This window comes from Nematostella vectensis, chromosome 5, assembly GCF_932526225.1.
Source record: "Nematostella vectensis chromosome 5, jaNemVect1.1, whole genome shotgun sequence".
Classification (NCBI taxonomy): domain Eukaryota; kingdom Metazoa; phylum Cnidaria; class Anthozoa; order Actiniaria; family Edwardsiidae; genus Nematostella; species Nematostella vectensis.
Window position 1 is genome coordinate 11313854 of NC_064038.1, and position 15412 is coordinate 11329265.

At 41.2% G+C, this 15412-nt stretch overlaps 3 protein-coding genes across 6 annotated transcripts in view; 2 read left to right on the forward strand and 1 right to left on the reverse strand.

Annotated features, from left to right (window-relative positions):
- LOC116601368 (sodium channel protein 1 brain-like) overlaps nucleotides 1-15412 on the reverse strand; it is a 76802-nt gene that overhangs the window by 59592 nt on the left and 1798 nt on the right. The window contains exons 1-2 of one of the 4 annotated variants that reach the window (XM_048727327.1): nucleotides 10820-10890; nucleotides 9338-9488 (exon numbers count right to left, since the gene is read on the reverse strand). The gene's annotated coding sequence lies outside the window, so the exon portion shown is untranslated. Of the gene's footprint in view, nucleotides 1-9337; nucleotides 9489-10431; nucleotides 10471-10819; nucleotides 10891-15412 lie in introns of those variants that run through there. The other 3 variants (XM_048727328.1, XM_048727329.1, XM_048727330.1) reach the window with 3 other exon arrangements.
- LOC5517624 (EGF-like repeat and discoidin I-like domain-containing protein 3) lies at nucleotides 466-7311 on the forward strand. The gene is made up of 4 exons (XM_001637579.3): nucleotides 466-812; nucleotides 1597-1705; nucleotides 3164-3480; nucleotides 5700-7311. The coding sequence occupies exons 1-4, from the start codon at nucleotides 471-473 to the stop codon at nucleotides 5844-5846; spliced, it is 915 nt and encodes a 304-aa protein (XP_001637629.3). The 5' UTR covers nucleotides 466-470; the 3' UTR covers nucleotides 5847-7311.
- On the forward strand, nucleotides 13611-14874 carry LOC116601370 (molybdopterin synthase sulfur carrier subunit-like). Its single transcript, XM_032362086.2, has 3 exons — nucleotides 13611-13751; nucleotides 14097-14218; nucleotides 14713-14874. The coding sequence occupies exons 1-3, from the start codon at nucleotides 13713-13715 to the stop codon at nucleotides 14834-14836; spliced, it is 285 nt and encodes a 94-aa protein (XP_032217977.1). The 5' UTR covers nucleotides 13611-13712; the 3' UTR covers nucleotides 14837-14874.

A 15412-nucleotide genomic window follows, 5' to 3' on the forward strand; every position in this document is an offset into this window, starting at 1 on the left:
TTCATTTATTCGAGAATATATGTTATGAGAACTTAGCGTCTGGTGCGCTAGGGATACATCTATGGACAACCCCAGGAAAAGAATTGTACGGTTATACCTGGGAGTATTTTATTGTCTTCTAATTGTTCATCAAACAAACACAAATTTGGCAAGGTTAATTTGATTAACTGCGAATATAATACAGGTATAGACACCTAAGGCTTTTTAAGTTTGAATATTCACATGTGGGGTGGGTACAAATATGCGAAATACATGTATAAAACAAAACAAATATATCCTGACATATATAACGAGTGTGAAAAAAAAACATAATTTTTAGTCTTGAAGTGTTAGATTGTTTAAGAATTTTATTTTCAATCATAAAACAAACTCTGAAAATACAACTGATTTAAATTAAATTACTCACAGCTTGAAACTCATTCTACTTTTTAAAGAGCGCTGTTTTCTACGCTCAGATCATGACATTCGAAATGATGGTTCACATCTTTCTTCTATCTTTTATTTTTATTTCACCAGTATACTGTACCAAAAACATCCAGAGAGACCCCAACCCTAACACTTGGTCTTACGGGAATTTCAACGAGAAACTCGAAGCCTATCTCAATCAAAGTATCATTGTGAGAATTTCTGTGGAAGATATACCGTCTTGTTTGATCGAATGCTTAGAGAATTCAAAATGCCTCTCAACCAACATGGCGGCGCAAGCAAACTCCGAATCCAAGTATTGGTGTGAGTTGCTTTCCACTGATAAATACAACGCATCCGAAAATTTTCATTCCGGAAACAGGACTTCGAACCACTACAGTATCAAGGTAAAGAGTTGTTCTCAATCTACGTTTGGCGTATGTCAACTTTTAACCTAGAAAATATCAATATGAGCGGGGAAGATTTGCTGCCACGAGTTTTCCGATGTTGAGCATAGGCGTAGCCTGTATTTCTAAGGTAGGGAGGAATGTGGCTAAATCACTTGAAAAGATTTTAGTTTCTACCTCAACTCACACAAGAAGAAGTTATATCTACTTCAATTTAAAACATAATAGGACGTCTCGACTGTAGTGTTGAAGAAAACAAAAAAACAGAGGTAAACAAGAAAAACAAGAAAAGATAAACAATAGCTATCACAGTCTTGTCTTACTTTGAATTTCAATATTCTGCGAAATTTCGTAAAAAAATTCCAACTGCTGTCAAACCCCCCTCTGGCTTCCGTCTTTCAAGCTAACGGAATTATTTTTGGTGCTTTTTTATTGGTCAGTGGCGTGGAATCATACACCTATTTCAAAAAAGGTTGCACTCGAGAATCCATGTGTCGTAGCCCGCTGTGGCTCATGGGTAACGTATAAAAGTCCTGAATCTTTGTATCTGAAAGCCAGATAAATGTTCATAAGAACATAAAATAGAATTCTGCAGCTTTTGAGACCTGGTTTTGTATTTTTGGAGCTTTTTTTGCTTATTAACTTGATACCCATGAAGCACTGCGGGTTACGATACATGGATTCTCCTAGCAACCTTATTTTAAATAGGTGTATATTTAGTGCAGGCTACGCCAATATCGTTTATTTTAAATTTGGAAAAACAGGACTAATTTTAACTTTCCAGAGCAAATGCAATGAAAGTCCGTGCAAAAATGGAAGATGTAATGCTGGTTACCATGACGACTCGTTCAGTTGCGCTTGTCATACAGGATTCGCAGGAAAAACTTGCGAAGGTCAGTAGCATCTTATATACGCCATTACGCATGCGTGTAGACTCACTTTGAAAACAAAGGAGTGTTTTCCAGATGATGGAAATTGAATGTTAAAGGAAGACTTCGGCAGGTACGAGTTTGCCAAATATTTTACCAAACTACTGCACATTTTGGGTCCTTTATACCAAGTATTTAGCTTCAAGACGTATTTATCTCGAAGCAAGCAAATATGTAAGACGGCTGAAAACAATCTCCGACATGTCAAAGCCTTGCTTTCACGCTCAAATAACACCGGGTCCCCATCATCTTAAAAAAGGCCCATTGGTGTACGCGTGTTTCATAATAAAATGTAATGAGTAGCATACATATAGGACGATCTTTTTTACCTTAGATGAGAAGAAAATGGAACGTTTGGGGAAAAAAGTAATAAAGTCTATTAATAAAGGTATTAATAAAGTCTGTGAGTGCGGTATAATCTTTTGTTGTTGTACTTAGTGTTGTTGCCATTCTTAGCTCTATAACTCATTACTCTCATATTTTAAGGAGAATTTTTACCAAGTTCATTAACAGTCCAGGCGAGTTCCCAGGATTGGCCGAAAATTTGACAAAATTTTTGCCCGCCAATTGTGGGGTGGAGGGGGGGGGGCAAACACACCCCCCCTCCCTGTGTACGTGCCTGCAGTCTACGCATCAAAATTGAGGACTTTTGTCAAAGAAAGAACTGTTAAAATGTATTTATGATTAAAGGGATCATACTTTATTCACATGGACATAGAAATGTCCTAAAGCTGAAAAATGTTCAGTCGTGATGTGACGTCATTACCCGGTGACTGCAATACAATATAACTTTATTGGGCCTCTATGAAAAAGGTGATTTTGTCACAATTGCCTGGTGATTATATCTAAAGACCTAAAAGGTGGTGTGTTGTGTGTGTGTGTGTGGGGGGAGGGGGGGGGGGGGGGGTGTAGGTAGATGTGTAATGGTGTATAATGTAATAATTGTACAACATTGGGTAACCAGGCACGCCCTCGGGTAACCAGGCACGTCCTCGGGTAACAAGGTACGTCCTCGTGTAACCAGGCGCGTCCTCGGGTAACCAGGCACGTCCTCGGGTAACCAGGTGCGTCCTCAGGTAACCAGGCACGTCCTCGGGTAACCAGGCACGTCCTCGGGTAACCAGGCACGTCCTCGGGTAACCAGGTGCGTCCTCAGGTAACCAGGCACGTCCTCGGGTAACCAGGCACGTCCTCGCGTAACCAGGCGCGTCCTCGGGTAACCAGGCACGTCCTCGGGTAACCAGGCACGTCGAGATCAGGATAACTAGGCACGAGAACGAGGCGGCAAAGAGGGGAATGGGCGCTTTTTTGCCCCCTCCCTACCCCCTCCCCTCTGCCGTCATTGTCCGCCTGGTTCTCAAGCCTGTGACCTCTAAGCGCTGTGTTCCCGAGGATGGTAATTGTGAATTCACATTTTTGCAGAACCTGCTCTGGGAGTGGAAGATAGGAACAGAATACGTGACGAACAAATGGCTGCCTCAACACATGCTCCTTACGCGGATGCCCATCAGGCCAGACTGAACAATGTCCATGTTAACGGTCACCATTACAGCAGCTGGATCGCTCAAACTCATGACACCAACCAATGGCTGAAGATCGACCTCGTTAACGTTACCAAGGTGGCTTGTGTAGCTACACAAGGGAGCCAGGAATTCCAGGACTGGGTTACAGGATACACCATCGGCTATAGCATGGATGGTACTGCCTGGACAGTATACCAGGAGGAAGGTGTTGATAAGGTATGTAATGGTCAGACCATCAGTCTGTATGGTAATGTCTGGACGGTGTTAACAAGGTATATGTAATGGTCATACCATCAGTCTGTATTGTACTGCCTGGACATTGTACCAGGTAAGAGGTATGTAATGGTTGGACCAGCGTTCTGTATGGTAATGCCTGGACAGTGTACCAGGTAAGAGGTATGTAATGGTTGGACCATCAGTCTGTATGGTACTGCCTGGACATAGTACCAGGAAGGAGGTGTTGACAAGAAATGTAATGGTTGGACCATCATTCTGTATGGTACTGCCTGGACAGTGTACCAAGAGGGAGGTATTGACAAGGTATGTAATGGTTGGACCATCAGCCTGTATGGTAATGCCTGGATAGTATTGTACAGGACCCGAAATGATCCCAGGACCCGAAACAATCCCCAAAAGTTCCCCAACTGATCCCGGGACCCGAAACGATCCCCAAGAGTCCCCGAAATGAACCCCAAGGAATTGCAGTAATGGACAAACAAAAGGAAGGTGGAAGGATTTCAGTTTTAAAAGCATATGAACATTTTAGCGTTATTTGTGTTACTATCAGGAAATTTACATTAATTAAAACTATAGTATTAAGATTTTAATATACGACTGCGTGGGAAATACAGTGGTTGAATCAGAAATTGGGGTCAAATGACAGTTTCCGTGATAGCAATTTGAAGAACCAGGCGTGAATAAATCATTTATAGATAACAAGTCTCCATATCGATCCACAGATAAAACATAAGGTTATTCTTAAGGTTACTTTTGTGCATGTTTGTTTGTATTCGGTGAATGAAAGACCTATCATGAGATCATGCAGGGTTGTACGGCCGACTACGTAAAGGAAATTCAAAACTCACATAAATATTGCTTTCAACTAAAGCCACATCTTGCAACGGTAGTATAAGGGGATGTTCGAGTGCGTTACTCAGTGTGCTTTTGTCATTCCGCCATCTTCTCGGCCAAACCGGCTGCCTAAAATGTGTCGGTAAATATTCGCTCATGTGAACATGGATTTCGTGGTGAAATACAAGTTTGGTTGTCAAATGAATATGGATTTTTAGGGGTGATGTTTACCGGGAACGAGATTTATATTGTTAGAGTCATGTGTCGGAACTGCAAATGTTTATTTAGAGTGTGATGGAAGGTCAACAGTTTTGGTTGTTCTGAGCAAGGCTGTGCTGCGTTAATATTGTATTCCTTTCAGTAGCAATTAAAAGTTGTGTATTTGTTTTGGACTCCGTTTATGGGTTTACCGCCGGCGCAAAAGCCTTAATTATGCTTTAAGAATTGCAAGAGATTACTTCTGCGTTCCCTTTGTCCATTACCGCAATTCCTTGAGGTCGATTTCGGGGACTCCTCGGTATGGTTTCGGGTCTCGGGATCACTTGGGGTACTTTTGGGGATCATTTCGGGTCCTGGGATCGTTTCGGGTCCTGGGATCATTTCGGGTCCTGTACAGTATACCAAGAGAAAGGTGTTGACAAGGTATGTTATGGTTGGACCATCATTCTGTATGGTAATGCCTGGATAGTATACCTAGAGAAAGGTATTGACAAGGTATGTAATGGTTGGACCATCATTCTGTATGGTAATGCCTGGACAGTGTACCAGGTGTGAGGTGTTTGCAAGGTAAATAAAGGTTGCATCATCTGTCTGTATGGTACCGCCCAAGCTTTTCCGAGCCTGTTTTCGGATAACTTGCTCGGGGTATGCCGAAAAACATCAGTTGAAAGAAAGATAAGTAGATTTGCAATACTATCCTGCTACAGTAGCTTAAGTTTCTGTTTAGAACGGTTAGGCTTAAGACTCAAGACTCGAAAAAGAAGGGGAAGCCCGTAGTATGGTAAGGACATAAACAGAATGGGTCTAAAAAAATCCCAGACGGTGGTAGGAAAAAAATAAAATAAAACAAAACGAGACTTCGTGACTTGCGTATAAGACGCCAAGATTCCGAAATTTTGCAAAATCTTGCTATACTCTCGAAATTTCGAGGTACCCATCGCTACCCCTACAGTTGCTTGTTTATTTTTCACAAATTAAACTTTTCCAAATTTATGTTTTTCATGTTTGTATATCAATATAGCGTTGTATTATGACATGACTGTATTTCATCTGTTCGTAATGAGGCCTTGAAAAATTGCAGCCTCTCAGTCATTTAACCATCAACCACGGTAAACAATCTACTATCATCTATACTTTTTATGTAGATCTTTAATGGCAACAATGACAATAACACAGTGAAGACAAATTGCTTGAAAAGGGCTGTCCTCATGCGATACATCAAGATCATGGTAGCTTCTTTCCACAATAAGATTGCGCTGAGAGTGGAGCTATATGGAAAAGTTCAAGACTAAAGTAAAGATTTAAGAATTCAGCTCAGCTTTCTTGCCCAAAATACAAAATTAAGAATAAGGCTCCACATTTAAATATTCACTGGTTAATATATTGCATTTTAGTATGAATCCACTCACATACTATCACGAATCTCGCAATTTGATTGGCTCCCGTACTCACTATCTATTAAGCCAAAGAGAGTGAGTAGCGAAAAAGCCACTTGAAGCGAAGGAGACGAAAAACCTTGATTCAAATTCGAGAAATTTGGTTCACAATCTTTTTTAGTAAATGTATTTTCCATTGTTAAATATTGTACTAGCTTCCACAAGCTATACTGTTGCACTTGATTTAGAGCTCTAAATCAAATGCCTCCGAGTAGGAACTGATAATAAGCAGAGTTTACTGTGTCCCCAGTGGTTCTTTTAAGTCTCTTAGATTCAGGTTAGCGAAGTGCTGCTTAAAGAGATGGAATTCCCAGTTTAATGTCCTTATCCGAGAAGACTTGAAACAGAGGAGAAATATCTTCTCACTTCATTTTAGCAAGACAGCTGTCCAGAAATATCGGTCACTCAAGGTGCAAGGAGCAAGGTGTTCCATGTACCACCTTCAACAAAATAAAACTTTTTTTGCCTTTATGATAGCATTTTTTTTTTGTTCTTTTTGGGGTAATTAACTTTTCTGAAAATGCAGAAAATGGCATTTATAGAGCTTGAAATTTCAAATTTTCTTGGGGGAGCATGCCCCCAAACACCCCTATTGTTGGTGTTTTGGTAGAAACTACTCACTCAAAAACCTGGATCCACCCCTAAAACATGTTTTATTTTGCACTTTAATTCAGTGGCCTTGGTCATCATTTTATTGTTTTAGTGTGTTATTTATCATCTCTGAAAGAATCTGTTTATAGAAGTATTCTTCGGTGAAAGTTTTACTTGTTAATGGAATTGAAGGTTGGTTTAGAAAGGTTATTTGTAAAGCATACTTCAAACATTTCCTGGTGGCCACTGCTTATAGAGGTTCCAAATAAGCATAAGCATTAGAAGGTTAGTGAGAACCCAATCCTGACATGATGGCCTAATGCCTGGTTTATACACTGGTATAATAAAATAATGTAACCTGTAACCGTGAGCAAGAAAAAAACTTTTCAGCAGATGTCAGCGAATGCTCTGAACAGCGAGAGAGATAAAGTTTTGTTTGTTGTTGTTGTTTTGCATTCAAACTGTCCGCATTTTGTTTTGGCATCTTCGAATTTACAATTTAAATTATTTTACGTTTGAAAAAAAAAAGATCGTAATTGTCATTATTTAAAAAAAATGAAAACTTCTTTAATCTTTATTACATTGGTGAAGGTTATTCAGACTAGGACCATGATGCAGTTTACAAGAAGGTGGGAGCTACTTATTGATATGCATGATGCTATGTTTACAAACCTAATGCATGTTTATGTACTTATATACTAGGGGTTATAAATAAAGGTGATTTGGGTGTTGTTGTTTTTCATTTCTTACAGGGTATCTGTTTGAGGAGTGGGTGTGGATACCTGAGAGGGTACATTGTGGGGGGTTGTTGATACCTAAGAGGGTATATTGAAGGGGTTGGCTTGTCGATACATGAAAGGGTCCATTGGGGGGGTGTTGATACTTAAGAGGGCTCATTAGGGGGGGGGGGGGTGTTGATACATGAGAGGGTCTATTGTGAGAGGGTTCGATACATGAGAGGGACCATTGGGGGTGTTGATACATATAAGGGAGGGGGAATTGATACATGAGGGTGTCCATTGGGGTGGGGGGTTGATACATGAGATAATCCATCGGGAGGGGGTGCTGATACGTGAGAAGGTCCACTGTGGGGAGGAGGGGGGTGTTGATACATGGAGGGTCTATTTGGGGGGGGGGGGAGTGTTGATACATGAGAGGATCCATTGGGGATGTTGATACATATTGGGGGGTATTGATACATGAGAGTGTCCATTGAGGTGGGGGGTTGATACATGAGAGAATCCATTGGGAGGGGTTTCTGATACATGAGAGGGTCCACTGTGGGAAGGAGGGGGTGTATTCATACATGATAGGGTTCATGGGGGAGGGGGTGTTGATACATGAGAGGGTCCATTGGGGGGGAGGGGGTGTTGATACATGAGAGGGTCCATTGGGGGTGTTGATACATATTGTGGGGGGGGGGGGGGATTGATACATGAGAGTGTCCACTGTGGGAAGGAGGGGGTGTGTTGATACATGAGAGGGTCCATTTGGGGAAGGGGCTGTTGATACATGAGAGGGTCCATTGGGGGTGTTAATACCTATTAGGGGTGGTATTGATACATGAGAGAACACATTGGTAGGGGGTTCTGATACATGAGAGGGTCCACTGTGGGGAGGAGGGGGTGTGTCGATACATGAAAGGGTCCATTGGGGGGGTGTTGATACTTAAGAGGGCCCATTGGGGAGGAGGGGGGTGTTGAGACATGAGAGGGTCTATTGTGAGAGGGTTTGATACATGAGAGGGACCATTGGGGGTGTTGATACATATAAGGGAGGGGGAATTGATACATGAGGGTGTCCATTGGGGTGGGGGGTTGATACATAAGATAATCCATCGGGACGGGGTGCTGATACGTGAGAGGGTCCACTGTGGGGAGGAGGAGGTGTGTTCATACATGGGAGGGTTCATTGGGGAGGTGTTGATACTTAAGAGGGTCTATTGTGAGAGGGTTTGATACATGAGAGGGTCCATTGGGGTTGTTGATACATATTGGGGGGTATTGATACATGAGAGTGTCCATTGAGGTGGGGGGTTGATACATGAGAGAACCCATTGGGAGGGGGTTCTGATACATGAGAGGGTCCACTGTGGGAAGGAGGGGGTGTATTCATACATGATAGGGTTCATGGGGGGGGGGGGTGTTGATACTTAAGAGGGTCCATTGGGGGGGAGGGGGTGTTGATACATGAGAGGGTCCATTGGGGGTGTTGATACCTATTAGGGGTGGTATTGATACATGAGAGAACACATTGGTAGGGGGTTCTGATACATGAGAGGGTCCACTGTGGGGAGGAGGGGGTGTGTTGATACATGAGAGGGTCCATTTGGGGGGGGGGGGTGTTGACACATGAGAGGGTCCCTTGGGGGGAGGGTGTTGATACATGAGAAGGTGCATTTGGGTGGGGGAGGTTAAATGAGAAAGTCCATTTTGGGGGGGTAGGTTACATGAGAAGGTCAATTTAAGGGGAGGGACTGAAGATGCAGGGAAGGCCTCTTTGGGGTAGGTGATAAGGATACACGAGAGGGTCCATTGGGGAAGAGAGGTGTGAATACAATCAATTAATCATTTTTTTACGCTGTCATATGGCAAGGATTTGCGAAACCTGTGATTGTACTAGGACATTAGGTTTTTGGGCTACTTTTTAAGATTGATAAACTCCTGCAAGTTAAAATGGCACATGTAACTCATATCAACAAATGGATAAGGGGTGTTGAAGGGAAAAATAGCAAGATGAATTAGAATGATACAAACCTTTGACAGATTATATCATGCAATATACCATTGACAATTGGTGGTGGGTGGGGCAGTATGGCATGCAAAACCAGTACAGCTAGGCACACTACCTCGAACATATGGCATATCTGCATCATCTCGAATCAGCATTATACAGGACATTTTCCACCTGAAGCAACCAAAGTTAATTAAGCAGGTTTAACAGGTGCATATCCAGAGGGGGGGGGGGCAAAAAGTCCTGACCCCACCCTGCTCATGTGAAGAGATAAGTTCGAGTCCAGTTGACACTTTCCAGGAACAGATCTAGGGGTTTAAAAAAGGGTGGGCTGAAGCAAGAGTTTCAAATAAGGGGGGGTTGGGAGTGGGGCCGGATTCATCATTCTTCCGTAGATCTCCCTATATTTCTCATATTTATAAGCCAAATGTCTAAAGATAGAGGTATGGGCCCGTCTCACCCTCCCCTTGGTCCGCACTTGTCTTCATAGTTGAAAAGAGGCTTAATTCTATGTATGTCATTGGATAATAAACGTTTCTAGATGGATCTAGTGACTTATTACCAGAGCTAAAGATGCCGATTCGAGCTTAATTGAGTTGTTGTCAGTGAAATACTACTCTTGCCCCCAACCTGTGTTTCCTTTAGACACACCCCTGTCTTCATATAGCACCAACAAGAAGGAGATTTGCTGCCTCTTTGTATGAATGTTAAATCGTTTAATTTTTTCAGGGGTCTGGTATCCATCAAATCGCACGCTCTGATTGGCTCTTGCGAGGTCCGGTATCCTACGATCTGGAACCCGCGATACCAGACCGCTCACCTCCAAAGCTCGAAATAGTGAGTTGATTTTTGTAAAATGAAAATCGAAAACTGGATTTTTACTGCCGAGATTTTAGATCTTCACACTAAAACGGCATTTTATTTGTCATTTTATCTAGAATCATTAACTTTACAGAAAATCGGCTTCAAACCCCCTGTGTTTTGACAATTTCCCGCCATAATGATTTTGCAACGCGCGCGACAATTTCAAGTTTGCTGAAAGTTTATTTTGGATAAAAAAAAGACACAAATCGTCTCTTTATACGAAGAAAAACGACAAATCACTCTAGGAATTTACCTGCTGCATAATCAGCCCAACGTATCCACATTCAAGAGAAGTTCTTTGGTGAATATATGTTATCGTCTGTGGAGGATTTACAGCGAAAGAAGACATTTCTACGATCAATTCGAGTTGAGAACGACGTATCAATTTGACTAAATTATTTTACAAAATTGTTGGTCAAAACTCGGAGAATGTCGTCTTTGGAGGTTCTGTATTTCTGGAGTATTAAAAGCGTTGAAGCGAAACCTCGCCTCCGTCAGTATTTTCAAGACCTCGGGGTCACGGTATTTCACGATACGGACCCCAAATATATATATTTGATAATGTGCTAAAACTAATATGCTGTATCTGTGACGTAGTTTCATATCAAAATCTTTTAAGAATCGCCCCAAATATTACTTACCAGTGTCTTCATAAAGTATCGTGGAAGATGAAGAAAATAAACAGCGAAAAGCTTGGATTTTGAGTCTTTCAACCCGTTTTTCGGTCACCCTTTGTAGTTTTATAAGAACTTTTAAAGAAAAAGTCGACAACAACGCAGATTTATGTTTTTTAGAACGATATTTCGGCAGGCCAATACCTGCCTTCTTCAGGTTATAAATGAGTTACAATGGCATGTTATAGCTAGTATATGTACAAAGTTCATTAATGATTAACTAACAAAAGGTAAAAATAGTAATTGAGTGACAAAGTACAAAGTTCATTGATGATTAACTAACAAAAGGTAAAATTAGTAATTTAGTGACTTATGGAAGATGGTAAATAGGGTGGTGTGGATTACTAAGTAGCTAAACGGTTTCTTCACGCCGGTTGAGGCCACCGGGTTCAAGAGTGCCAGCGCGAGCTATCAGTGTGGCTTCTCTTGCTTTGCGGATGGAGTCGCGGTTATTTCTTATTTTTTCAATAGGTATTAGCTCTATGTCAGAAGCGGAGTGGTTGGGTTTTAGGAAGTGTTCAGCGGCGTGGGTTGGTATGGATCGAGATTGAGAGTCTACAGTTCTGCGGTGGTCATTAAATCGTTCTTTTAATTTGCGTTTAGTTTCCCCAATATATTGAAGGTTACAGCGGTTACATTGAATCATATAAATCACGTTTTTAGTATTGCAGGTTATGTGGGAGGTTATAGGTCGTGTTTCACCTGTTGAGAAAAATGTGTAGCTTGTAAGGCCATCGGTTCTAATATAGGGGCAGGTTAGGCAGTTTTTTCCGCAACGGAAAGCACCGGGAGGTTGGTTGGTGGGAGAGCGGTCGGAAGGTAGCTTGGCTTTAACGAGGATGTCGCGGAGGTTAGGTGAGCGGCGAAAGGCGACAAGAGGGGGCTCAGTGAAAACCTTATGGCATCGCTTCGACGAGAGTAGAAGGTTGTAGTTTCTACGGATTATGTTGTTGATGTTAGGTAGTGTAGGGTTATAGGTAGTGACAAAGGGGATGCGACGGGAGTTTTTGTGGTTGTTATTATTAGGGCGTAGGGCGTCAATGCGGGAAATGTTAGCAACGCGTAGGATTTGTCTCTTGAGAAAAGCGGGTTTATAGCCACGCTTGAGGAGGTAGTTGGTGAGTTCATTGCAGCGGTTATTAAAGCTTTCTTCTGTAGAACAAATGCGGCGAATACGGAGGGCGAGGCTATAGGGGATGGCCTTTTTGGTGTGATGAGGATGGCAAGATGAAAAAAGAAGGTGTTGGTGTTTGTCAGTAGGTTTGGAGTAGAGGTCAGTTTCGATTTTACTATTAACAAGGGAGACATTAACGTCAAGAAAAGGTACATTGTTATAGGAGTAACAATGTACCTTTTCTTGACGTTAATGTCTCCCTTGTTAATAGTAAAATCGAAACTGACCTCTACTCCAAACCTACTGACAAACACCAACACCTTCTTTTTTCATCTTGCCATCCTCATCACACCAAAAAGGCCATCCCCTATAGCCTCGCCCTCCGTATTCGCCGCATTTGTTCTACAGAAGAAAGCTTTAATAACCGCTGCAATGAACTCACCAACTACCTCCTCAAGCGTGGCTATAAACCCGCTTTTCTCAAGAGACAAATCCTACGCGTTGCTAACATTTCCCGCATTGACGCCCTACGCCCTAATAATAACAACCACAAAAACTCCCGTCGCATCCCCTTTGTCACTACCTATAACCCTACACTACCTAACATCAACAACATAATCCGTAGAAACTACAACCTTCTACTCTCGTCGAAGCGATGCCATAAGGTTTTCACTGAGCCCCCTCTTGTCGCCTTTCGCCGCTCACCTAACCTCCGCGACATCCTCGTTAAAGCCAAGCTACCTTCCGACCGCTCTCCCACCAACCAACCTCCCGGTGCTTTCCGTTGCGGAAAAAACTGCCTAACCTGCCCCTATATTAGAACCGATGGCCTTACAAGCTACACATTTTTCTCAACAGGTGAAACACGACCTATAACCTCCCACATAACCTGCAATACTAAAAACGTGATTTATATGATTCAATGTAACCGCTGTAACCTTCAATATATTGGGGAAACTAAACGCAAATTAAAAGAACGATTTAATGACCACCGCAGAACTGTAGACTCTCAATCTCGATCCATACCAACCCACGCCGCTGAACACTTCCTAAAACCCAACCACTCCGCTTCTGACATAGAGCTAATACCTATTGAAAAAATAAGAAATAACCGCGACTCCATCCGCAAAGCAAGAGAAGCCACACTGATAGCTCGCGCTGGCACTCTTGAACCCGGTGGCCTCAACCGGCGTGAAGAAACCGTTTAGCTACTTAGTAATCCACACCACCCTATTTACCATCTTCCATAAGTCACTAAATTACTAATTTTACCTTTTGTTAGTTAATCATCAATGAACTTTGTACTTTGTCACTCAATTACTATTTTTACCTTTTGTTAGTTAATCATTAATGAACTTTGTACATATACTAGCTATAACATGCCATTGTAACTCATTTATAACCTGAAGAAGGCAGGTATTGGCCTGCCGAAATATCGTTCTAAAAAACATAAATCTGCGTTGTTGTCGACTTTTTCTTTAAAGGTTTTATTAATTAATCAACTGTCGACGCAGACCACAAGGTCCGACGCACACCAGCAGATAGAGGCTGTCCGGTGGTTTCTTCCTACGTTTTTATAAGAACGCATGCATGATTGGCCAAATCTTTAAAGCAAAAGCCAATCAATGGGACTGAAAGATACATTATAACCCAGTCTCCGCGAAAAATTGATCAGCTCAGTCAACACTGACTCATCGATTCACGAACGATGCAACCCGAAAGGACCCTAAAATAGCAAATTTCTGAATGGATCTTCTTAACAATGGTACAGATTCTAAAGTAAAGGTAAATCTATAGTTTTGTGATGTATTAATGAAGGTGTTAATGAAGTAAAAAATCCAAATTCTTGTTGTTTGTTTATATTCCTCTGTAGGCAACAACAAAGCAAATTGATTAAAATGAAAAAGTTTACAAATTACTTTTGTTGGATTTTTACGATATCTCATTTTTTATAGGAAGGTCCTTTGCACATTTCCGAAATTATACAGCAGCTGTTTTTAAAGTTAGATTTTGTTAAATCTTCATTATCCATTTCATAATCGGAAATTGATTCATCCTGTGTATAAAGTTTCTATGATAGCTCCAAATGTTACCAATCATACTTGTTACTCCATTGATTTTATTTTCTAGGTAGTATTACTATTTTTTGCCCAAAGCCGTGAACTTGCCGAACAAAAATCAGCTGAAATCTCACTTCCAGTCGAAACTTCACGAGAAGAACTCTTAGAAACAATCACAAACCTGTACCCAAGGTACCGGACTATATATCCTATCTATTTAAAATCCAAATACCCAACCAGTCTTACTCTCCAACCAGATTAATCAGTGTAGTCAACCAAAAACTGCTTGTCGACTTCTACTGTAGTTTTTGTAGCACTGTCCTATTTATTTCAAGTATTTTTTTTTTATTTAATGGTTTTCTAAGATTTAGGCGGATCCAGATGTGGGCCATGGACGCAGTCCCACCCATTCTCAATGATTTTGCATAAAATATTTTATATGAAAATTCCTGTCCTCTCTTCTCAACCCCAGGGTCCAACCCGGATTTCAGTATTCTATCTCTTACTCTTTCTGTTGCTCGTGTAACTTGAAAAGTAAGTTTTGGATGAATTGTAATGCCCCATTCATTTCTTTTATTTTTATTAGTTTTCTCTTTTTCATGTTTTTTTTTTAGAAAAAAATATAAGCTGGATGGACCACTTTTGAGGATTATGCATATTATAATTCTTTGATTGCTATTTTTTAGGATCTCACAGATTCAAAACAACATTGTCTTGTCAGTAAACCAACAATACCTTGAAGAAGAGTGCACTGTTAGGTTACAAACAGGAGACGAAATTGCTGTTATTCCCCCCATAAGTGGTGGATAACACAGGAAAAATCATTTTGTGCCGTCAGCCATCAGAAAGAGGTATAGTGCCATTGGGCCCAAATTAGTAATTCAGCGCAAGGGATGATTCAGGTGTTTCTAAGGATTTTTGAAGTGACTATTTGGACCTCTGTCTACCCCTAACTATTCAACTGGGATTTAACATGGAGAAAGTAATGTCCTTTCCCTCCAGCATGTAAAAAGAATGAGTGACGTCTACACCCAAACACCTCCTAGTGACTTGCCTTTCCCTTCAAAACTTAATCTGTTCATTAAATTCTTGACCACTTGCAGCCTTTTTTTATATTATTCCAATCTCCTTTTAATATTGTTCTTATCTCCAGCAAGGCATAGATTAGTAACCTAGCCCCTAGTTCATATAGACTGCCAGCTTTTACTTACATCATGAAGATATTTACTCTTCTGAGATAAGATTTTAAGCTTTTATGATTAAATAATTTATGGCATTTCCATATATGTAATAATAGACATCACCTCAAGTGATAGCCTAACTCAGTAATTTGTTTCCCATCAGTTGTAAGTTGCATTTAGGTTATTACTTCTCTCCCTCTCCTGT